This window comes from Ambystoma mexicanum, chromosome 5q (genome assembly GCF_040938575.1).
Source record: "Ambystoma mexicanum isolate Mex_15411 chromosome 5q, UKY_AmexF1_1, whole genome shotgun sequence".
Classification (NCBI taxonomy): Eukaryota; Metazoa; Chordata; class Amphibia; order Caudata; family Ambystomatidae; genus Ambystoma; species Ambystoma mexicanum.
This window is the reverse complement of record NC_090933.1, coordinates 767704077-767729359: the sequence shown is the minus strand read 5'-3', so window position 1 is coordinate 767729359 and position 25283 is coordinate 767704077. Positions and strand designations below refer to the sequence as shown.

General features: G+C 44.2%; 1 protein-coding gene across 1 annotated transcript in view; it reads left to right on the top strand.

Moving 5' to 3' along the window:
* The window catches only part of IL7 (interleukin 7), a 405016-nt gene that overhangs the window by 184642 nt on the left and 195091 nt on the right, over nucleotides 1–25283 (top strand). The window contains exon 2 of the mRNA XM_069621245.1: nucleotides 22267–22406. Within this exon, the coding sequence (XP_069477346.1) occupies nucleotides 22267–22406 (140 nt within the window). The remainder of the gene's footprint in view (nucleotides 1–22266; nucleotides 22407–25283) is intronic.

Here is a 25283-nt window from a genome sequence, read left to right as displayed (position 1 = left end):
TTAATTCATATTCGAGAGGCTCCCAGAATTCATTGAGTGAAATGCGAATGCCAAGACAATAACAACACAAGCAAGATGATACTGTGAGATTATTGTCTTGGAACACAAGAGGGCAAAGGCACTTTATTAACACAAACAGTAAAGATCTATGTACTCATGACATCATTGTGTTTCAAGAAACTTGGCTTACTACGGATCCCATATGCGATGCCTTTAATATAACCACAGTTCCAGCCATAGTTAATCTGAGAGGTCGCCCAATGGCTGGATTACTTTTTGCGACCAAAAAGGCTAAACATTTTCATGTCACCTCGTACAAATCACCCTCTGAATATATTCAGGTAGTCAAGGTCAAGCACTACCAGTATACATTCGCAGTTATCAATATGTATTGGGGTAGATCTCACTTGGGTTCAGACATGTTTTTTGACCATGTAAAAAACATCTGGGATGATCTCATAATCGATGAGACAATCCATTAAATTTTAATAATGGCAGCATTGAATCTACATATTCTAGACAATGACACTAATAAAAACCTCACTGATGAAATGAGATGGAGCAATCCAATGGCAGATAGAAACTATGTAGTTCTAAATGGCTCAATACAGGGTGATATCCCTTCACAAAGCACATGGTGCAGAGGGCTTCAACAAGCCACTGTAGATTATATCTATACTGGCATCAAATTCTTTGAAATTGTGGACTTATTGGTTATAAAGACCTATAACCATAGCGTTCATAGCCAGTTGCATCTGACATGGTCCTCGTCGTCGCAACTGGCATTTAAAATTCCAAATTACTATCCAGCGGTTGCGGGACCAGTTTGTTGTCGACCAATTGACCGGACACCCTATCCAGCAGCCACCATTGTGAATAATGCAGGCAATCGCATAACATGGAACAACTCCAAACTAATAAAATATCACAGAGCACTCAATGAGACTCATCAGAATGCAAATAATAATGATGAAGGATGTTATGCATCTGCAATGCAAATATTCAAGCAGAAAAGTCTTTCCGATTGACAATATAGTCATAGGCCTCTCCATACCTTTGATCCAATGATAAGAGATGAAAAAATACAACTACGACAAAATATTCGAAATTTACAACATGAACCCCTGATTACAAGATCTATCCAAACAAACCTTCTCAAATCAGTTTATAAAAATTGGTTGCAGGGTAGGCGATCAATCCAATACCAAAAAGATGGCAACCAGATGCTAACCCAACTATTGGCTAAATCGTTGGGCGGCATCTGTGCTCTATTAAATGAAGCCCTACATAAGACCCAGACCTCAGCTCAAACCAATCCTATACCAGAAAATGTCTTGGGCGACTATTATGACAATGTCTAGCGGACTACCTTCCCTCAGTTGCAATGCAATCTTGAAGTTATAAATTGCAATCATAATTTCCTCTTTTATAAAGAGGACATCTTTTACTGCATTTAAAAACTCAGTTTATCTAGAGCCTGTGGACCCGATGGTCTACGCAATTGCATGCTAAAACAGAATCTGCAGGTCTGGGCAGCAATATTGTATGAAATCTCTACACACATATTATGCGATCTGGCAATATTCCATCCTCATGGAAGGGGTCTATTATCTTGCCTATTTTTAAAAAAGGTCCCAGGTCAGACCCGAGATCTTTTCGTCCCATAGCTATGTTAGACTGCCCGCCTCATTTTAGCCGAATTTAATAAGTGGCTATTCAGTGCCTGCAAGATACTTTCCAAATGGATTTTATTCTGGGGCTGGGGACATCGATCAACTTAACCATGTTAATGGCCATACTAGAACATGCCAAACAACGCAAGCAGCCGATTTATGCAGCCTTTATAGATTTCCAAACGGCGTTTGATTCCGTGCCCGGAGAGATGCTTTTCAAAAAGTTAATGGCCTTAAATTGCCCATGGCAGATCTTAAAGTGGATATACAAACTGCATACAGACTACAGAGACCAGTATACAAATCTGCATGAGTCACGATGGCCTCTTATCTAATGCAATAATCACCATTCGTGGACTCAAGCTGGGTTGTCTACTGGCGTCAGCTTTATTTTATTTCTTTATTTCTGATGTTGATGCCCATTTTAAAAATCTTATGACTGACTCACCATGCCTACGGGGCTCCTCGATAAAATGGTTGCTGTATGCGGATGATATTATCTTGCTCTCAAAAACTCCGAAAGGGCTGCGCCGGATGTTGGTAGATCTAGAAAAATTGTATTACGATCAATACAACTAAAACTCAGATAATCCAATTTGGTCCCAGTAAAAAACGAATGACCAATAATATTTGGCAACTACAGAGTAGCAAAATACAAGTAGTCTTGCAATACACATATTTGGGATTAATTGTCAATAATCATCCAACTGACAAACCATATCATGATAATATAAAAAACAAATTATCGTCAGCTATCTCCCAAACTAAAGATTGAAAGTTTTTACTGGAAGAAAATGTTACATCTTCCTATGTCTGAGCCTATTCCCATACTTAGATATGAGCTAAGCTTGATATCATTCAGCGCAATGTACAAATGTAAAGTTTGTGCCTTATATCGTGCCTTATATCGGAAATGCATTCTAAAGTTGACAATGGCTATTTTTGATATTGTCTACCTACTTGCAAACGTCTAATGATAAATTTCCCAGCTCATGGCGATCTGAAGTTTTAAAAATCTTGCATGATGCAGATATATCCATCACTCTGTTAACACCTAACCCAGAAGAAGCGAAAAATAAATTGTGGGAATACGATTGGATACAAACAAGGGAGCAATGTTTGAAGTATAAAAACTTTCTTCAACATCCGCTTGCCCTAAGAAAATATGGGATAACAGCTGCATATTTGCTAACATCACCGAACCCCCAGCATCGTGCAGATTTTTTACACTTCAGACTGAACTTGTGGCCCACCAACGAAATATTGTTTAGACTAAAGATGGTGTCCAAGTCAGAATTATTTGACCGATATTGTCATCAACAGAAAGAAACTTTATATCATTTGTTAACATCCTGTCATGAATTAAGTTCTCAAAGGATCTTATTCTTTAGAAGTCAAATATTTGTTTTGAGGCATGTCAATTGTTGATTTCTTTTTTCGTTGATATAATACTTCAGTGTCATACGAAAAATTACATTTTAAATTTAAAATAAATTTAAAATGTTATTTTAAAGTTTGAAATTGTAAATTGTAAACGGTTTTGTCCGGCGTCTGACTTCCCGTCCGCTGAACTTGTAATAGCCTGGTAGCACCGGGAAGTTAGGTGCCAGTAATTGTTTATGGGTCTGGCGGCAAACCACTGGTAGCACCGGCAGGGTTACCGCCGGACCCGTAATGAAGCCCGTTCACCCAGACAATCAATTTACTTACCAAGGGCTTATTATTGCATAGGAGGATGTACTGTAGTATTCTATGGATGCTCCAGGGAAGAGGGAACCTCCACTCTCAGATTCCACATCTCAGGATCAGACAACATATGGGGCATTACTCAATTGGGCTGGGCAACAGTTTAATATAAACATGCAACAAGAACATGCCAACACAGATTTCATTGAGCCAGTACTGGATGCACCACAACCCAAGTCTCAGTATGTCCCCCTCATGCACTCAGTCAAAGAACAAATGAAGGCCTAATGGATTCTCCAGACACAATTAAAGCTGTTAATATCTGTACAGAAAAAAAAAAAAAAACTAGCCTGCAGTGACCGTGGTTCATTAATGGCCAACAAATTGGCAATGGTTGTTAATATGTCAAGGAAGCAATGTAATGCTCTCACTTCCAATGGTGGTGATCCCTAGAAAGGGTAAGTAAAGGACTTGTTTTATGTCCAAGAAAATAAGTAGTATGGCAGCATACAATATAGGCATAGCCAATGCTACAGCACTGACAAGCAGGTACGGCTACACACAATGGAATGCTATGCATGATCTGCTAAAAAAGAATTCCAGAGGACAAAAGAACAAAGGTCAAGCTATTGTTAAAAGGTTTGAATAACTGCCAACACTGTAATTAAAAGCAGCCTTGATGATGCAGACACCACTGGATGCCAGGTGGTCCATTGTACTGTGTTAAAAGGATAATTCTGCCTTAGGGTCACAGGTTGTAAACCAGAAACACAGATCATTTAAATAAACAAACCCCTAGACAGCAAAACATGTTTGGTAAAGAGGTGGATGAAAGACCTCAAAGACTTTAAAAGGAGAAAAAGGATCAGGATACCCTCATGGCACTCAGCCAGTTCCCAGAGACATATATGCATACAGAAAACAAATTCAGGACACAAAGGCCACAAACCTTTCAAACTTTGTATCAGAGTGGACATTTTACAAACATACCTCAGACGCAAGCCCAAGGTACTCACCAAGTGGCCCACCAAGGACAATGCAGGCAACATCATAGAGAACACGCCATGCTAACCACACCACGGTACTAGCATTGTTCGAAATTGCTGGGAACCATTTAGCTCCAGTTTCTAGCCCTGTGGAGCCTGTTTAGCTTGACACCAACAGCTACCAGGAGCTATTTTTTGCTTCTGAGGCCAACTGGTGCTATACAAACATACCTATGTGACATTACATTTCTGTATTTGGGAATTTTCATGAAGAAGCTTTGGAGACATCTAGAAGACATTTAAAGAATCATGGATTTTATATAATGGCCAAAAAGCTAATGTTTGCTTCTCATATAAAAGTGAGATTTATGTCACACAATGTACTAAATGCTGGTACTCTAGGGGTAGCTCCTGCCTACAAGGTGCTGCTCGAGAAGCACGTTTTAGCTCTTGCTCATTGAATCTTAATTTTGACCCCTGGCAATATCAAACAGTGCCTTCCCTTCCCTCCCATGCAACTCAGTGTGAGGCCTCGTACTACTTTAAAAAAATATATATTGTGTCTTAATTCACCCTTTGATTTTTGACACTAGTGAAATTGCGGCCACCTCAAGGATTTCTAATATTTTATCAAGAAAGTTTATTCCAGCACAAACAGAAGATGTTTTTTCACCAAGTAGATATAGACTCCACCATTCATCTACAGATAATGAACTCACATTGCTGATGTGCTTTCTTAGATATAGTGTTCTCTGTGATGTTACTCCCGGACACACAGTTAACAGATGTTTAACTGATTCTATGTTCGATCTAAGATTACAAAACCGACATACACTGTCAAGGCAGTTCTTTTGCTTTCTTCTAAACATGATCTCTTTAGTGTGGTATAGGTTAAGCCTTAACCGTAGAAATTGGTTCCGATGGTAACAAATAGGCAGTGGTCGAAGTGTATGAAAAGAAGTAGCGGAACTATTTTCCTACTGACCTGCCCCGCTCTGCAAAAACCGAATTGCCACGCCCCATCCCACGCACAATACAAACCCCCAAAGAAATGCACCTGCTGATTAAGGGAACGTTCAGTGTAATGCACTGAAGTGCACGTTTCAACTGCTTCCTACCATTCCGGAATGGTTTCTTTTTAAAATAAAGTTATAGGAACAGTAAAACTTAATTTTAAAAAAAGCAATTGAGCACCGCTCTCAACCGCTCCTGCTCAATTCGACCACTGCAACTAGGACATTTTTGAAGATATTTTGGCACTGTATTCACCCGGCGTGGTGCATTTGTTAAAATAATTAGAGGTTTGTATATTGATCTTTGATTGAATCTTTCAATCCAGTCTCCATGCTGTAGCTTTTTTTCGCTGCATCAGGCTTCGTAGTCAAAGTTTCCATTGGTTTCATCCATTGGCCACATGTAGAGGCCATTTGTTGGCCTGAATAGGATATGATATTGGATATTGGATAGCCAAATCTTTCATTGTAAGTTTCCTAAAGAATGATACGCTTTTCCATAGTATTATTGAATGTAGGAATTGTAGCCCCAATTTGTTTCTAATAACACTCATTGGAGTACATGTGGGTATATGTAATATGGTTTTCCAAAAAGAACTTTCAAGGAGATTCCAAGTTGTCCAAATTAGACTTAAGGCTGCTTCTCCATCAAAAGTCATTGTTGGTATCACTTTATGTTTATAAAACATTAACAGTTTGAGCATTGTAAATTTTACATATTATGCATGAATTATCACCCCTTGTGAGGCGAGCAGCTTGATTTTCGAGTTTAGAATGGTTATCCCGGTTGCTTCACCAAATGCCTTATTAAATTGGATGCCCAAGTATCTGATTGAGTCAACTTGTTCCAACACTTCATTCCCTACTTTCCAATCGAATGAGAGAGTTTTCTTGCACCCATGTACAAAACGTATGATTTTTTATTTCATGCCATTGATCATTAACTCGTTCTTTAGCATGTAGTCTTCTAGATGGCTCAGTTTGCGTTGGAGTCCGATTTGGGTGCAATCAATCAGCACTAGATCGTCTGCATATTGGATCCACAAAATATGTTGACTGTTAATTTTTGGCGCAAAGTCAGCCACATTTTTAAGGGTTAACAGCAAATTTGCTAGGTATAGATTGAATAATGTGGAGCCTTGTTTGACACCTTGTCTGTTTTTATTTCGGAGGATCACCTTGTTTATTTAGTTGTATACGAATAGAAGTATCGGCATGGAAAGCCTTAATGGTCTCCAACAGCACATCTGGGCATTTCCAAGCGTGCAATTTGACCCATAGTTTTGACCTGTTTACTCTATCAAAGGCCTGTTGGAGATCAATGAATGCAAGATGTAGATTTGTTTTATTTCTGATTGCTTGCATTTTTAGAGCATTTAGACTAAAAAGATCAAGATCTGTTCCTGTTTCTTTTGTGAAACCGGTTTGCCTTATGTCCATGATGTTATATTTATTAGCCCAGCATATGAGTTGTTTCTGAATGTAATTTTCGGATGACATCTTGTAAGGCAATACGTCTATCATTTCTAGGTTCCATTCTATCCCCTTGTTTATAAATTGGAACAATAATGGCGGTTGCTCAGAATGGAGCTACTTTACCAGTTATTGTTATCTTCTTAAATATTTCATGTATAAGTTTGGCCCACTCTTCTGCTGCTTTTTTTAGAATGTTATTTGTGAACCCATCTGGACCGGGTGCATTAGAAGATTTCAGTTTTCTAATTCCATCCCTTATCTCAGTTTGATCGATTTTAATCTGCCACGGTAACTGGAGTTTGGATGTAAAAGAGGTCTGTCTTTTTATTCAAGTCTGTAAATACAATTGTATAATGTTCTATGTGTTGCCCTTCTGTTATGTCACTGCTCAGAATCTCCTGTTGATTTAGGGTTGTTTGGTTTAGGAATGCCTAGGTCTCTCTGCCATTTGACTTGCAGATCGCCTTAAGCATCTTCTCACCTTGTTCTTGTTCCCGAAGTAGTCAGAATGCAGACATCGAGTTACGTTATCGCTGCTTTCTTTGTTTAATAGCACAAGACCTCAATGGTTGTTGAATCTTCTCTGCTTTTTTTTTTTTAAACTTTTGTTTATTCATTCAGCTTGGTAACACAGATACAGGTGGATAACAATAGAGCCTTCAGAAGCAAAACAGGGCAATCGGCACATTACATGCAATACATATCAATGGAGTACATAAAGGAAAGGGTATCGGCATATGCACCTGGGGGGCCCATAGAAGGTCGAAACGAAGGTAAATGAAAGATAGCTCAGGGGCCACCTGAGGCTGGGTTAGGAGAGGGAGCTGGGGATACGGAATCTGAGTCGGTGTCAGTGGAGGACATGAACGAGCGGAACTTCTGCCATATATCTCTAGGTCTGGAGCAGGCGGGTTGTTGAACCGCCCAGGATTCTTCAGTGTCGGAGGCCCACGTAACTGCTCTGAGCCACTGCGCGTGGGTGGGGGGGATAGGCCGCAACCAGCAAAGTAGAATTGTATGCACCGCTAGTAGCATACAGAGACCAGCCAGTTTCCTGGAGTCGCGGTGGAGTTCAGGGAAATCATGAAATAGGCATTTCATTGGAGATGGAAGGAAGGGGGATTCGAGGATGGTCGATGTAGTGGAGCACACTGAGGTCCAGAATTGTGTGAGTCGAGGACATGACCAGATCATGTGGATGTAATCAGCATCCTCATAGCTGCATCTAGGGCACCTGGGGGAGGAGTCGCTAGAGATGCGATGTAGCCTGGTCGGGGTGTAGTGGTACCTGTGGATCACCTTAAATTGGATCAATTTGAACCGGGAGTTGAAGGACACCCCGTGGATCCGTGCACACATGTGGGACCAACGTTCATCGGTTATCTCGAGGCCGAGATCTGTCTCCCAGGAGCGCCTTAGTTTGGGGAATGTAGGGGGTGTCCTGGTTTGAAGTAAGGTGTATAGTCTGGAGATTTTGCCCCTCATTGGGTCAGGTGAGGAAAGTTCGGTGATTGCAGGTTCATCAGGTGGTAGTGTTGGGAAGTCTGTGTACTTGTGCTTGAGTACTCTACGTAGGGATGAATACTGAAGCCAGACGGAAGGTTTCCGTCTAAGGGGGGCCGGGAGGTCAGGCCATTCTATAAAATTACCTTGTTCAAATATATCGCGCAGCAGTTCATAACCCGCCTCGGCCCATGTGCGAACCACGGAGGGAGGGACTCGTGGGACCCCAGGGAGGAAATTCCAAATTGGAAAGTTACCGTGAAAAGGATGGGTGATGCCCAATATTTGCCAAGATTTGGACAAGGCCAAGGATGTGCATGTCGCTGGGTCCAGTGAGTCTGGTACCGACGGGATTGGCATGATCACCAGAGATCGGATGTCGCGATCGCTGACTGACAGCCTTTCCAGTCTAACGTGGGGTGGGGGGTCCGATATGTTGAACCAGTGTGCAGTATGTTGGAGTTGAGCAGCCAGCCAGTACTTGAGGAAGTCTGGTGCCCCAAATCCACCAGCTTCCATTGGGGTAGAGAGGGTCTTAAGCTTAAGGCGGACCGCACCGGAATGCCAGAGGAAGGAATTAAGAGAGCGTGTCAATGCCTGAAAGAACTCAGCTCCCGGCCACAGCGGAATATTAGCAAATCTGTACAGGAGTTGGGGAAGTACCACCATCTTCAGTACCCCTATCCGGCCTGCAAGTGAGATCGGAAGTTTGTTCCAGCCCTGTATTTTTATCATAAGGTTTGTGAGGTATGACTGAAAATTATCTTCCAAGACCCGTTCAGTATGACGTGACACTACTACGCCCAGGTAAGTGAATCTAGATTGGGCCCATGCGAATCCCATGGCATCGGGAGGGGGGAGCGTGCTGGGTGTGAGCGGAAAAAGGGTTGATTTAGAGCAGTTCACTGTAAGACCAGAGATCCGTCCGAAGAGAGCGACGTCTGCAAGTATTGGGGCTAGATTAGTTTCGGGGGAGCGGATATAGAGAAGAGCATCATCGGCATATAGGGAGACTATATCTGAGCAACCGGCAGTACGTAGACCCCTATGCGCATGGTTCTGGCGAAGCATGTCCGCAAACGGCTCCATTGCTACAGCGAAGATTAAGGGCGAGAAGGGACAGCCTTGTCTGGTGCCCCTAGCTATTTGGAATAGGGGGGAGCAGCGGTCCTCAGTGCGAACTCTGGCGACGGGGTTGGAGTAAAGTAGCCTGATCCAGGATACAAAGGTGGGACCAAATTTGCATTTATCGAGTACCCGCCAAAGGTAGTTCCACGAGACGGAATCAAAAGCTTTTTGCATGTCTAGGGTCGCGGCCACCGCGTGTACGCCAGGGTTCACTCTGCTTATAATGTTGAAAAGACGTCTCAGATTTAAGGAGGTGGAGCGGCCCGGGATGAACCCCGCTTGGTCAGGGTGGATGATATGTGGCATGTAAGGGACCAGTCTTAGAGCGAGTAATTTTGCGAAAATTTTAACGTCACAATTGATCAGTGAGAGCGGGCGGTAAGAGCCGCATTGAGTGGGGGATTTATTAGGTTTTAGTAGGACTGTTATGGTGGCTTCGCGGAGTGAAGGGGGGAACTGGCCCGCCTCCAACGATTCCTCCCAAAGAGCCACCAGGCGGGGGAGCAGGAGTGATTTGAAATGTTTATAAAACTCGACAGGGATACCATCTGAACCTGGGGCCTTACCCGAGGATAGAGAGTCTATAGCATCCGAGAACTCCTCAGGGGTGAATGGATTCTCGAGGGATCCGATGGTGTCGGGAGAGAGGACCGAGAGTGGGAGTCCACTCAGGTAAGCATCGATCTCTGCATCGGTGGCACTGTCAGAGTGTGCATACAGGGATTGGTAGAAGGAAAGGAATTCCGCATTGATATCTCCAGGGGAGGTGGCCATGGATCCATCGGGTCTCTGGATTCCGGGAATGGGTGGGGAGCCAAACTCATGGCGGAGGAGTCTAGCTAGGAGACGGCCAGGGCGCTCGCCCTCACCATACCTCCTCGCCCGCCCGGGATTATCAAGAAACTTCAGCTCGCGGTCCGCGAGGGCGCGGAAGGTGTCCAATTCGGTGCCGATTAACGCGAGGGTTACAGGGGTTGGATCTAGGGAATACTGAGCTTCCAGTGAAGATAACGTGGCCTCGCTCTCGGCGATCTCCCTGCGAATAGATTTGAGGATACCATTTTCCTTGGAGAGGGCAATGCCTCTGATGTAGACCTTAAAGGATTCCCAGAGGGTGGCCTGCGAGGACACGGAGTTGGTATTGATTTCAAAAAACTCCTCGATCGCCGACTCCATCTCAGAGCTAAATACCAAATCGAGTAGAGAATGCGGCTTCATTTTCCAGTATCTGGATCGATCCCGATCCGGGCCCCAGCATAGTGTAACGGTTACAGGGGAGTGATCGGATAGGGTCCTGGGGAGGATTGTCATGCCAGATACACTCCTTATTAGCCCATCAGACACCAGCCATCTGTCAATCCGAGAGAAGGAGTCGTGAACCGTAGAGTAGAAGGAATAAGAGCGGGAATCAGGGTAGAGAAGCCTCCATGCGTCAAATAAGGACAAGCGGGGAAGAGAGGAGAGTGTAGTGTAAGCCGCTCTGGAGAGTTGACGGGGTCTGGAACCAGATCTGTCCAGATCCACGTCGAATATTGTGTTGAAATCGCCTCCCCAGAGAATCGGTATCAGAGGGAAGCCATCTAAGAGAGTTATAAGATCAGAATAGAATCCGGGATCATCAATATTGGGGCCGTATATATTCAACAGGACTACTTCCTTATTCTGTAGGATACCATGGAGTAGAACGTATCTGCCCAGGGGGTCGATAATCGTGGCGATGGGGTTGTATCTAAGACTTCTGTGAATAAGGGTCATAACCCCGCGGCTCTGGGTAGAATAGGTGGTAAAGTACCTTTGGGGACCCCATGTTTTAGCAAATTTTTCACAGTATTCTGTGCATGCATGTGTCTCCTGAAGGAAGAGGATTTTAGTCCCATGTCGCTCGGCTTGAAGTTGTAGTAACCTCATTTTCTTATAATTACCCAATCCCCGTACGTTCCAGCTCATAAATGTCAGGGTTTCCTCACTCGACCCTCCAGGGATAGTCATAGAGAAATACGGGTGGGTGGAAATGTGCTCCCCATTGACGGTGCTCAATGCGGATCAATTTAAAACGCCGACGGGGCCATGATGCTTCGGGCTCTGCCCTTTCTGCGAACACCAAGCTGTTTTTAACATTTAACCCCGATCCCCCCTCCCCCTCCCACATCCCTCCCCCAAACGAAGGGATGAACAACCCACACCCAAACAACCAAAACAAGCACGATGGCATCAACGCCTGGGGGGCCTGTGTACCGGCCTGGCGGCGATGCTCCAAACCATAAGGCAATTTTAGGATAAACATAGTGCCCACTAATATTCCCCGTTCCCACCCAGGGGAGGGACCATGGGTGACGGTGGAGGGAATGGACAGCAGGTGGTGAAACAAGAGAACTGGAATGAGATAGTATGTATAACCGATCCGCTGGACCGAGAATCGTATTAGCTCAACTACGAGAACTGAGAGAAAATCCTAAGGAGAGATGAACAAGGGGGAGAAAAGCATTTGACGGGCATCCAGAGCCTATCAGGGAGGGGGGTGGGCCGAGCAGGAGATTGCCCAGCAACCCGGCTATATTGTGACAGGCCAGTGAAACCGGAGGCAACAATCACAGTGAGAAACAACAACAGTGATACCAACATTTTTGTCAAAAATGTGAACGAGGCAGTACACGGGAGACACATCAGGTAATAGCGGAGTGACAAAAATTCAGCCAAGAATTAAGGCAGGATTAAACGGTGTCAATTCAACAATTAGGGCGATCAGTTGCGGGTCAGTGTCAGTGACTGTCGCAGGAGCATTTCAGCCGGGAAAGCGTTCATCAATGAACCTGGATGCCTCCTCGGGCAGCGTGAAAAAGTAAACCCGGTTTGTGTGTTCGATACGCAGTTTAGCGGGGTATAACATTGCATATTTAACCTGGAGATCGCGCAGCCTCTTCTTCACTGCCAGGAAGGTTTTTCGCTCACGTTGAACTGCCACAGAGAAGTCTGGATATAGGTGGATCCTGGCTGCGCCTAGACGAAGGTCCCCCTTGGCCCTCGCCGCCCTGAGGAGTGCATCGCGGTCGCGAAAGTTTAAGACCCTGGCTATGATCGGGCGTGGGGGTGCTCCAGGTTTGGGTTTTGCCATAAGTGAGCGGTGGGCCCTCTCGATCGCGAACTGCGGGGAAAGTTTAGGGGAGTCAAGGAGTTGGAGTAGCATGCCTTCCACGTAGTCTTCCATGGGTTCATGTATATCATCCTCTGGCACCCCGATTATGCGGAGGTTGTTGCGCCTCGAGCGGGATTCGAGGTCCTCGTTCTTCTTCTCTACCTCCGTAACGCGGGCAGATAGCGTGGAGACCTCCGCACGGAGGGAACCCAGACCGTCCTCGGCGGTGCCCACTCGTGTCTCGATCTCGGCAACACGACTATCAGTCCTCTCCATGTGTGCTTTGATGGATGAAATCGTGCCGTTCATGTCATCGAGTTTACTATGAATTGTGGTGAACCCCTCTCGGATAAACTCCATCATCTTCTGGGAGTCGGATGGTTCCAGTACCGGTGAGGGGGAAGGTTCCAGTGATGACGCCTCAGCTCCGGGGGTCCCCGAGGGTTTCGTGAAAATATTGATCGAGGATTGTTTCTTGCCGGTTCGTGTTGACATGTTGCCGGTAGGGGGGGAAACTTAAGTACCGAAGAGAGAGGGCAGGGCCACAAGGGGAGACGCCAGGATCGTCAGGGAGACGTGTGAACAGGAGGCCCAAGCAGAGCACCAGGAAGGAAGGGGTATGGCGTCTCCGATGGGGGGCCCCGCCGGAGCACGAGGGAGCCGATGATCTCCGGGTGGACCCGAACACCCCACCGGAAAGTCTGTAGGGGTGGTCAGGGTCCGAGTGGTATTAAACAGTAGTAGAGGCAGTAGTAGCCGGAGTCGCAGGTGTCAGTGTGGTGTAGGAGACCACCACAATACAATGCAGTGAGGCGGGTGGTGCACCCCCTTGGAGAATAGGCCCACCAGTCGGGAGGTTCGGTGGGAAACCGTTGATGATGTCTCCGTGTAGATAAGCGTGCTGGGTATCACCTCCTGAAGGCTTGAGGGGGGGTTGGTGGCTGGGGGAGAAACCACTGGAGAGGAATGCCACTGTGAGAGGCAGTAAGGCGGTCAGTGGAAGGAGGGAATCCAGGGCAACTAGGGACCAGGAGCAATGGCACTTGGAACGTTGGTGGTTGGTGACCACAGCGCACTCCGATGCGGGAGGAAAAGCAGCCGAAAGGGGCTTGGCTAGGGTAAATTCCACGGAGTGTCTCAGAGATAGGTTATCAGGTCGGCGAAATCTGCCTCCGCAGGCCACGGATCCGGGAAGAAACGTTTATGGTGCGGCACAGTTGAAATGGAGCGGGCCCGGGGTGCACTCACCTCGTGCCAGGGGGCCCGAGAGGTACCCGTGGCCCCTGAGGTATAAGAGACGTGGGGCCGGGGTCCAGGGGAAGGGGGCAACTCACCGGCCGGAGCACCAGAGTCCCAATGGTGTGCAGCACGCCCCCCAGGATGGGGCAGCGGAGCGAAGCGCTCTGGAATCCGGAGTAAGGGGGCACCTTGGTGTAGAGGATGAGCCAGCGGTGCCCGTAGCCGGTGGGGGGGAGCGACCGCACAGATCAATCAGAGCGCCCAACCCCCACAGTAGGCCGCAAGCCGCTTGTCACCGGTGCGGTCCCCCGAAGTCAGGAGCGGGGCCGGGGGAGCACCCGCCTCCGCCCAGCCCACGATGGAAGTTCGGCAGCACGCCGCCCAGGATGGGGCAGCGGAGCGGAGCGCTCTGGAGTCCGGACAAGGTGTCCACCGGGATCAGAAAACGGGGCCAGCCGCCCTCGTAGCAAGTGGGGGAGGGCGAGCGTGCAACCGAGTGAAGCGCCCCTCCCCCTCGGCAGGCCTCAAGCCGCGGGACTCCAGCGCGATCCCGTGGATCGTAGTGCGGGGTCAGGGAGGCACCCACTCCCGCTCAGCCCGCGGCGGGTCGTATCTCCGCAGCAGGAGCGGCACCGTGGGCGGCGGTTTGACTGTGGGTGCCCGGACTCCTCAGCAGCCCCTCTGGAGTGTCGGATGGTCGTGGTGCGGGAGCAGACAGGATAATTCCGACGAGAAGGTGCCTCACAGAACGGAGCCGAAAATCAGGCGGCCATCTTCGCTGAGCGCAACAGCGCCCCCCCGAATCTTCTCTGCTTTTTTGAGATCATTCCTTAGGGATTCTTTCTGTTGTGCCACCTCAGTGCTATACTGATGTTTTGGTTTATGATGCAGATGTTTGAACTCTGTTTGTGTCACCTCATAGCATGCTAATAGTGGCACATAGGATACTCCAGTGTGATCTTCTTTAGATTGCTCTCAATATTTTTCTGTTAGCGTCTTGATGTCTTCCAAAGTGAACTTTAGGTGATTTCTTCTTTGATTTAGTACTACTTCTGGTAAGTGATGTCTGGTTACAATAATTTTCCGGATTTTCCAAGTCACGCACATTGCCATGTGATCACTCAGGTCCATTGGTATTATGTCTAGTCTTTCGATGTTATGCCTAAAATTACACGAGCTCTATATGTAATCAATGGTATAAGTGCTGTTTTTCCCTTTCCATATTGGTTTTCTGGGAATATCTTCGGTCGTTTGTCCATTTAACATGCAACAATTCTTGAGCATTATCTCTTGATACCACAGATAGTTTCTTTGTTCATGGTTCATCACTGTGGTATGCTTGACATTTTTTGGCATTCCCTTCTGATCTAGGCATTTCATGTTTAGATCGCCACAAATTAAAAGGTGGAAATGCACTAAACTCAAATGGCAGTTGTCAATTATTGTATTTATTATTTCGATGATGTGGGAAAGTCTCCATCTGTATGTGTGTGTTGTAGGATCGGTACCTGGATAAAAGGATTGATATATTCACTTTGCCTAATCGTGAGGGCAAGATTATTTGTGATAATTGCCAATAGCCCTGCATAGGGTTTTCCACGTTGGCCTTTTAATGTAGGATTGAGTAATGTAACATAACCGTCTTGAGAAGGTATATCACTCATCCCTGTCTCTTGTAGACAAATGATGTCATATTGTCCCAATTTAGCTGAGTGCTCCCCAAAGATGTGTTTGAACCCTTGGGTGTTCAAAGATAGCAAGGTTCCTCATTTTGTTGTCCAGTTTTCTTGTGGCTAGTCAAAGGGCTTATTTGTCAGGAATCTTAATAGACAATTCCAGAATGCAGGATCATCTTCTTGGTTTCTTCGATTTTGTTTGTATCACCTTTTTGTTTCGCAGCAGTCTGTTATTGAAGGTGACAGTCAGGAGTTTTATTCTAGTTTCAAAGGTTGGGGCGCTTCTTGGGTTTTGTTCTTTCCCTGGCAAACATTTGTGTTTGCTTGACTCAGATTTGTAATTTTGCATATTATCATATTCCTTAGGCAGAGTATATTCCCTTATTTCTAAACCAATGGACAAGATTGATGACCTGGCTGCTAACATCAAGTCTTTTGCCAATTGTGATTTCATGTGTAATATTACCCAGTCTATTCCAATTTCTTTTACGTATTATATAATTGCGAATTCGTCCGAAGAGACGGGTTCTTAGGGCTGGTACGCAATGAAGTAATTGCATTATGTTTCTCCGGTTCAGGTTCACCTTGTTTTTTGCTGTGAGTATATTTTCTAAAACCACTTTGCTCCATTCTTTTGTTGGGTGTCGCGATAGTTTCTCATGGTGGTACGCTTCATTTGTTGATTTTGGGCTTCTGTCACAAGGCTTTATAGGATTGAGAGTTCTGCCATTCGCAAACACAATGATTCGCATTTAGGTCCGGGATTTGATTTCATTGTTTCAAGCAGCTTTCTTAGTTTCTGTGAAAGTGTCAAGAAACGCGAGGAAGTACCCCAAGATTGGTCTATCTCCGAACTTGAGTCTCGCTACCTTTGCTTGAAGCTTAATCCCCTTTCTAGTGGTGTTGGTGTTGGATTATGGGGAATATCTTGCCCATCTGAGTTACTAATAATCTCCTGACAACTTAATATTGAATCTTCGTTCTCTTCCAAGTATTGCAACAAATCTTCCAGAAGATCATGGTCCTCTAAGTTGCTCAGATCTTAACTCGTTAAGCGAACAGTTTCTGTCTTCATTTTATTTACATTATTGGACATCAACATTGACTCAACATTAATGATGATCTTGGTGTTCACCACAGAAGTAAGTGCTAGCTTGTAATGTACTTCTCTTCTGGATCCTTTCTCACTGAGTCTGTGTTTCTCTTAGTTTAGTTTGTTTTTTTAAAATAGCAAACACTTCCTCCTCGTCAGGTTGCATATCCATGTGCTTACTCAAATGAAGTGTAGCATTCTGATTTGCTTGTGTTACATTTGTTATAACATTCTGCTGGGAGCTGACGAGTTGGATTTTGTTTTATTTTGAGTGTTTGACCTACAGATTACAGCTATCGGAAGGTCACCACCTTATTCATCATCTTTGGAGAGTTGAGCTTCATGGTTTGGAGGAAGTATTGTCATACTTGTGTCTGATACCAATTCAAACAGTTGGCCATGAAGAGAATGAAGTAGCACTCCTTTTTGTTTCCTTTTATTAATGTCCATTGTTTTTGTTTTTCCTTTATGTTGCACTGTGCCTTGCGATTCCAGTATGTTGACATGGCTAAGATGTTCGTGTGTCATGTTCTTTACTGATAGTTTAGCATTTTTTCTCATCCATCTTATGGACTCCAGCAGTGCGTCCATCATGTTGGTTTTTTCGATGTATTCGCCCTCTGCAATATCACTTAAGCGAACTTTCCAATCTCGCAGAAGACTCTGCCTCAATGTCGAGTCCATCTCGGATAGCTGTTGTAAAGATTTCTATATGTAAGTGTTTAGCATGGATCATGGCAAGCTGAGTATCATGGTCTTTTAAACTGCTGCGAATGTCTTCATAGAGCCTTAAAACGGGGGCAAGCGAAATTGTGAAGGCTGCCATTACGTTGTTATGGATCTGCATCGCTGCCTCATTAGAAAGTTGCGGTCCTTGCAAGTTTGACTCGTGTTCCGAAGAGTGATTACTTAACGGCGAATAGGTCGGCGAGCACTGCACAGTAGACGAGTCAAGATTTGTTGCTTGACATTTATCCTCATGCACGTTGCTGATATCTACAGGTGAATGTCTGTCAGCATTTGCAGTATCCACCTTTTGACCTAATTCACTTTCATCACCATTCAAGTCACTCCGGGCATTGAGGGATGTAATGAATTGCTGTTTGCCTTTAAATACAACAGTAGGAGTTGATATGTATTTAGTAGCGTCTTTGTTAGAGTAACTTTCCTCAAAAGAAAAGTGCAGGGACTGTTTGTAGATACGCTCCCTCATTTGTACGGCCTCTCATTTTAATCTTGCAACAATATACTTTTCCCGCTCAATATTGAGATTTTGTTTTGTTTTCCTTTGCTGTTACTCGTTCCAAGTTAATTGCAATGTGTTCGCGATCCATGCCGTCAATTTGATCGAGTTCCCAATAAGTCTTGTACTGTGTTGTTAGGTTTCTTTCTACATCGTCTGTGCAGGGTAGATTCTCAGCGCAAACTTCAAACAGCGAGCTGATGGAATGAATTTGCCTCAGAGTTCTTACCTCCGTCACAGCTCTGGTTACATTGACATGATCTCCTCGTTCTTTTTCAAGGCTCTGGTTGTTCAATTAAGTTTCCTTGAGTTCATTCACATTTTTATGAGCCTCCTCAAGTACTGTCTGTTTTGACACAGGACTTGCTCGCTTATGAGCCTTTGAGTATACGAAAACAGTATCAACCTGTAAGAGTTCAGCATTGGTTACGCCATGGCTAATCAATTTACTTTTTATGTCATTTTCAGTTATTGTCATATTCTGTGCCAAATTTACAGATGTTGCTATCTGTGCGTGTAGTATGTTCCGAGAATCAGATAGCATCCCACATACATTAGCCACTGCCTTTTCACTCACCTTGAAAATTGAGTCACTTTTACTTGTCTCAGCGAGTCACCACTGTTGTTGCCGAGTTCGTGGACCCACTTGCTCCATTGTATCAGCGGTCGAGCTGAGTAACGAAACAGGAGTTTACAAATAAGAGAGGTGCCTGGTAGTGACTTGTGGGAGAGTGGGGAGAGACTGGACTCTCAGCCGGACTCATACGCCAGTGCTATTTGCCACATTCAGTCTTTAAGGGCTGGGCTTTCAAATTAAAGGCACAGGAGCAGCTGAACACAGGATACACTTCCAGCATTAAGAACGTGGAACTGGGGAGAGCATCCTGTCGCGCAACCTCTGCATACATTGCCACCATGGTGCAGGCATTCTGCAACAATGCTTCCCACCGTGCATACTCTGCATACAGGGTCATTAAGGGTAGAGACCCTCACGCAACTAGCATCCACTTTACAAATAACATTGGCTCCAGCGTCTCTGCTTCCCTTCAACTTCTGCTTCCACTGCAACGTGGAGTCTCGACAATTACTCGAACTTCTGCTTCTTCTTATGACCTTCACCTGATGGGGCGGTTTATACTCACCAGACCCTCTCAGGTGGGGGTCATTAGAATCATTACAGTGCACATTGCAGTCTAGTAACTCCAAATCCCTCTACTTCATTCCAGTACTTTGGCCATTGTGGGACTTGAAGTCCCCAATGTTCAAATTATCTTTTTCTTGCTATACATTTTTTAAGCGAGTTGTACGCTCGTTGCTGTGAACTGAGCGTGATCTGCAGGTCGCAGGTCCGAATCCTGGCAAGGCCAACTCAGCCTTTCATCCTTCCGAGGTCGATAAATGAGTACCAATTTCGGTTGGGTGATATTGTATGTAAATATGTGCTCTGTAAAGCGCTTTGGACTAAGGCGCTATATAAATAACACATCATTATCATTATCATTATTATATGAACTTACTTCACTTCTATTATTGACTACGTTTTCAGGATGAAATTTAAAAGGAGTCAATGATTGTTTTAGAATCAAAGGAGAGTTAGCTTTATCAGAACCTAAAATGGTAAGGTTCTGATGTCACATTTAGTGTTCTCTAGTTGGCTACAAGAGTTCCTACCATCATAGATGTGTGCAACTTTATGATGGGTAGCTTTATGCCCAATAAAAGATTGATTCGTACAGTTTCAGCAACCCCCAATATGAATACCTGTGGAACAAGAAATATCACCCTGACAACAAGCCATTATAGATTCTGGCATCACTGACATCTCTTCCTCTGAGGAGGACAAATACCACATCCCAGACAACGAATTCCTCCTATTCCCTTAGGGCCCTTCTCCTCCTAGGTGATGCTCCCAGCTAATACCACTCCCAGGGTTAGGATCAGGTAGTGGCTGCCTTGCCCTGGCCATCTGTGGCTAGACTTTAGGTAGGGTCTTTGTGAGGACTCGGCAGGATTCATCACAACAAACACGCAGAAGGCAATCTCTCTGTTTAATCAAGTGGGGTTGTCCATAGGTGAAACAAAATCAAACCTAACCCAATCAAAAAAATAAATAAATCTCTGAGCACAGCTGAATGCAAAAGAGACACAAGAAAGAGTACACACATTTCAACCGCTTGTGCCCCTTTATCAGCCAGGAAAGTCTCTAACTGTAATGAAACTGATAGGCATAATGTCATTGTGGTACCTCAAGTAAACTTCACATGAGACTGTTTTCAATAATGGCTAATTTTAAATGGTCACAGATATTGGGGGATTGAAAGAATCTAGTGGTCGTAACACAACAGATATCCCCCACAAAGGATAAGGAGCACATCGTCATCACATTTCATTTGAACAACCAACCACACACAATTGCAAATCAATATCTTGGAACTAAAGGAAGAGCTAAAAACTTTAGTTTACTTCCAGATACAAACACAAAATCAAAACAAGAATATTCTCATAAAGACGGACAACATAACAGCAATGTTTTATGTAACCAAACAGCGGGGACATATTCCCTAACATTCTTCCAGATAGCAAAGCACATTTTGAAATGATGGTTCCCCAAGGACGTTTGGCTTCAGGCCTAGCATGTCCCCAGAGGGGACAATTGTCTGGCAGACTACCTATGCAGAAATATTCCAACAAGAATATGCAGAGGAGCTCAGCAAAAACTCAAACACATTTTCTCAATATAGGACATGTGCAAACATAAAGTGTCCCAACCTTTCCTCAAGGTACCCAGAAAGGTTTTTATTAGTAAATGCTATGTGGCTAATTTGGTCATGGAAATGTGCTTATGCTTTTCTATCCCTTTCCCATCCCACTGACCTGCAAAATAGTGCCTAAATTCCAGCTTGAGAACATGACTGTTACACAGATAGCACCAACGTGGCAAGAAAAGTGTGCTATCCACGTCATGTACGCATGGTAGTACAATCTCTGATTAAACCCCAGTGTGTGTATTCTTAATACTGAAGCATCATTAATTAACTCATCCAGACTCACAAAGACTCAGATTGGTAGCCTGGCTACTGAGGTTTTAGAATTCGGGCACTTAAACCTCCTACCAGGGTTCATGAAAATCCTAAAAGAAGCATGGAAACCTAACACTCGTACACTCTATTGTAACAAGTGGAACTTGTTTGTCATTTGGTGCACAGAGCATTAAGTCATTCCTGCATATTTTTCTTCTAGGGATATTGTTATGTACTTACTGTACCTTCTTGACTCCGGGATGGTATTCAAATTCCTTAAAGCACATTTATCTGCCCTTACAGCTTACACCACATAGCAACAAAAATGTTCATGGAGGGAGTAATATGAATATACCCACCATTCACACAGTCTGCTCCAAACTGGTAGTTAAACGCACTCCTGCACAGATTTACGATGCCACCATTTTAACCCATTCACAAGAGTACACTAAAATATCTTACAAATAAGGTTTTATTTTCAGTTGCTACCACTTCCATAAGAAGGCTTGGTGAGTTACAAGCACTGTCAGTGGAAGAACACTTCATAATAACACCCAAAGACAAAGCGGTTTTTTAGAACACACCCCAGGCTTTCAACACCTTTTTTTTATATCCAAACGTCATGTCGACCAATTCTTTGATTTGCCAACTTTCTTTCAAAGCCACAATCTGGAGATAAACATACATTCCACTCATGCAAAGGGCTGTTATGTGTTACATGTATAGCTCAAAGAAAAATTGCAAACTACACAACTTATCGTATCTGTTTAGAGCAGGCCAGGAATGCCACACAATCACCAAATCCAGCGTTGCAAGGTGTATTTAAGAGTGATACACATTGCTAAAGAATTATATCACCAACCCCAAATGTGCGCTCTGCCAGAAGTTACTTATTCTATGCAAAGCATGTCAATCTAAACCAGTTTACAAGCCCCAGAAGATAAGCTTTATATACCCAGTAATAGTCTTTCACTTGCTTGTATCTGTTTAGAGGCACTTGGGCCCACCCAACTTCCACATGCAGGCATCACATAAAACACATTGCTGTAATACTAAAACAACCTGCTCTAAGTCCAATCAATCTCAGGGCATTCGCACCGAGGAACTTGCATACGTAGAATAGGGATAATATGAGCAGAACGCCCCAATCGCCAACTACTTTTAATTTTGAAGAAAACAGCCTGCAATACTTAACCACCAGATGCCAAACATGGCACTGCACATACGTGTGTTACTATGGGACAATGGGAATAGCAAACATTAGCATTTATTTACAGCATGGAACAATTAATTAGAGGATGCTCAGTGCCCTAGTCCATTTTACATAAATTTCATTTTGCGCAGTTAGATATTATAATTTCCTATTACATTTTTATTTTTATTTTATTTCAATTTAGTTTTCTTCAGATATATCTTCGGAATTCCTCCACTGATGCTTGTTCTGTTGCCAGTCGGATCACCCACTTGTGAGAACAGAAGTATGATGAAAATCAAAGAAGATTATAAAAATGTACTATTTCTCAAAGTACAGGAAGTGGTATGTATGTTTTTAAGTTCCCGGTGTGATAATGTAAAAACAATTCTTATGAATGTTGATTACTCCTAGAGATTTGACAGAGTCAAGATACAGAGGTGAGACTGATGCATGCACTCTTTTATTTGTTTTCAACAGCAGCAAGATACCTTGAAAGCAATTTATTTTAGCACTGGTATCACCTGATATCACCTGATCATCAATGTATCCCCAACTAATGGGCCACTCTATCCCCTGAGTCCTCTGAACCTCTAATATTCGTCTTCTTTTTATAGATGTGCCCAGGAAACAGTCTGAAAGAAAAAATAGAAAAGCCATCAGTGTCCCCTTCTGTAATGGCTTGGCAGTCTGAAAAACGATGGTCTGGAGGGTTGCTCAGAGCCGTGTCCTTGGTTATGATTAATCCAAAACCTTCCAGCCATCATCTTTTTGTTTTGCCCTTGAGTTGCATACCAGTTCTGAATCTGAAACTCCTTTGGTTGACCAGGAAATCAGCTGTACGTTGCCTGAGTCTCAAAGAGGATGACCACTGTCGTTGGAATCCAGCAACAGATCTGAGCATTCCACAAAGGAGTGGCCAGTACTATCATGGCCTACCTTCATTGGGTATGCAACAACGTCCTAGAAATGAAGCAAGTGGGAGGCAATGGTTAATGCAGTCCTGAAACCAGCACTGCTAGCAAGCTTCTGTTGCATCTGCAGCTGGATCTGGCTGGCAACAGAAGAACTGGATGAGATTGTGCATTGAGAAGAAAGGCCAAGATGTCTATCAGAAGGTGACCTTACACTTCCCAGAGGTGATGAAAAGCTCTTGGAGACATACACCAATTGCCCTTGTGGCCAGTGGCTGGAAATAAAGTCCATCACTGCATTCTCATTGCTTGAAAGGTATTCTCCTGTGACCTTTGTCTTATGTTGAAGGAAACACCTCCAAAAGAACGTGTACATAGTGCAGAAGAGCCTGGACCTTGGCCCTCCAAGATTGTTCTTATACTTGTCCACAGAGACACAGGCTGTCCGAAAGCAGATGGAGCACCAAACCCTACGCTTTGCAAGACAAGAAATCATGAATGAATGTGTTTGAACCTCTGAATAACTCATCTGTGCTAGAGACACTGAGATGATCATCACACTCTAGGGAAATGTCACCACCTCTGTGGCCCCAGCCCTTGGGGCATGTGTCAGACTCTAATAGAAGATCTAGGCAGAAATTAAAATGACAATGTCACTATATGTTTTCAAATGAAAAAAACACAAAACAATCTTTCCCTGCCTTATGTTGGAGGACAACTCCATCTTAACATGAAAACCTTTGCACATAAATGTGTTCTTTAATGTCTGAAGAGCACTACATACCTTTTTGACTGCCATAATCTTGGAGGGGTGGAATATCTTGAGTTGATCGCAACTCTTGGAAATACATCCTCTGAACAAGTTTGTATTCCAGTTTATCACAAATGCCAGTGATTCTAAAAGACTTAGTAATATGTCCTGATAATGAGACATTTCTGTTGAAGAACTGGCCATAAAAAAGATATAGTCCAGATAAATAATAAGAAGTATCCCTCTTGCTCTCAGACAGCCTACCACTGGGTGTAACAGTTTTGTAAAACACCAAGAAGCTGACACAGGTCAAAAGGAAGACAGGTAAACTGGAAAATATTACTCTTTCTGAGAAAGACATACAAGGTTAAAGATGCAGAATCTAGACTTCATTGTGGAGGCAGCATTGAGGGAAAGTGAAACAAGCCAGCTCTTAGCAAGGACTACTTCAAGGGAACATTTTTCCTGCATCCCAACCAAAATGATTATTTATTTGATTTATTTATTTGTCATTTGTATAGCGCACATAACCCGGAGGCATCTAGGTGCTTTTTGCTTAAGAGGGTTGGTTACAGTGGTTGCTTGCACAAATAATAGGTCACAGACATTGCATGATTAGCTTGCATGGGTAATAGGTTAGGAAGTTGCTTACATAGGTTACAGGCAACGTTTACAAGAGTTACAGATGTTAGTTACATAGGATACATGAAAGTGCATTTAGTAACCATATCTAGGGTGCCAGGCATTTGCTTGCTTGTTACGATTATAGGGGCGGTTATGTGTGGGAAGCAGAAGGGGTGTGGACGGGATGGGTAGGGGATGCTAGAGGGAGCTAGTGGCGGGATAGTAGAGCAAAGGTGCAAGTTGTTATGTAGTCGTAACGTTTCTAGGAGTCTTGGGAGAAGAGCCAGGTTTTGAAGCCTTTGCAGAAGGACCAAAGGGATGGGTCTGATCTCAAGGCCAGGGGCATGGAGTTCCATTGTTTGGCCGCAATCACCGGGAAGCTGGAGCCTCCAGCTTTTTGTCATCTAAACCTAGGGATGGCAATATGGCAAGAGTAGGCTGAGCGGGTGGGTCTGTTAGACTGGACTTTAGAATTGTGTCTGGCTAGGTAGATCGAAGCGCTATTCGAAAGGCATTTGTGAGTTAATGACAGGGTTTTGAATTTGATGTGATCTCGAACTGACAGCCAGTGGATATTGCATCTAACTAATGAGTGTTCTTTTTTAGGTATGTTGAGGGTGGCTCTGATGGCATTGTTCTGAATATTTGTAGTTTGTTGATGTTTCGGGCGTTGGAGGCTACAAAGGGGGAGTTACAGTAGTTAATGCTTCATAAGATAAGTGCTCTGGTGAGGGTGATACAGTTTTCTGTTGTTGTTGTTTATTTATTTGATAATGCGCACAAAATCCAGGGGTAGCCGGGCGCAGCAGGTACAAGGTTACTTAAGCTTAGGTTACATACAGAGTATAGAAAAAAAAAAGAACATAACAGTGCAGTAAGAACATGTCATTACACGCCGTGTGGAAGAAAAAAAACTAGCATATTACAGTTTTG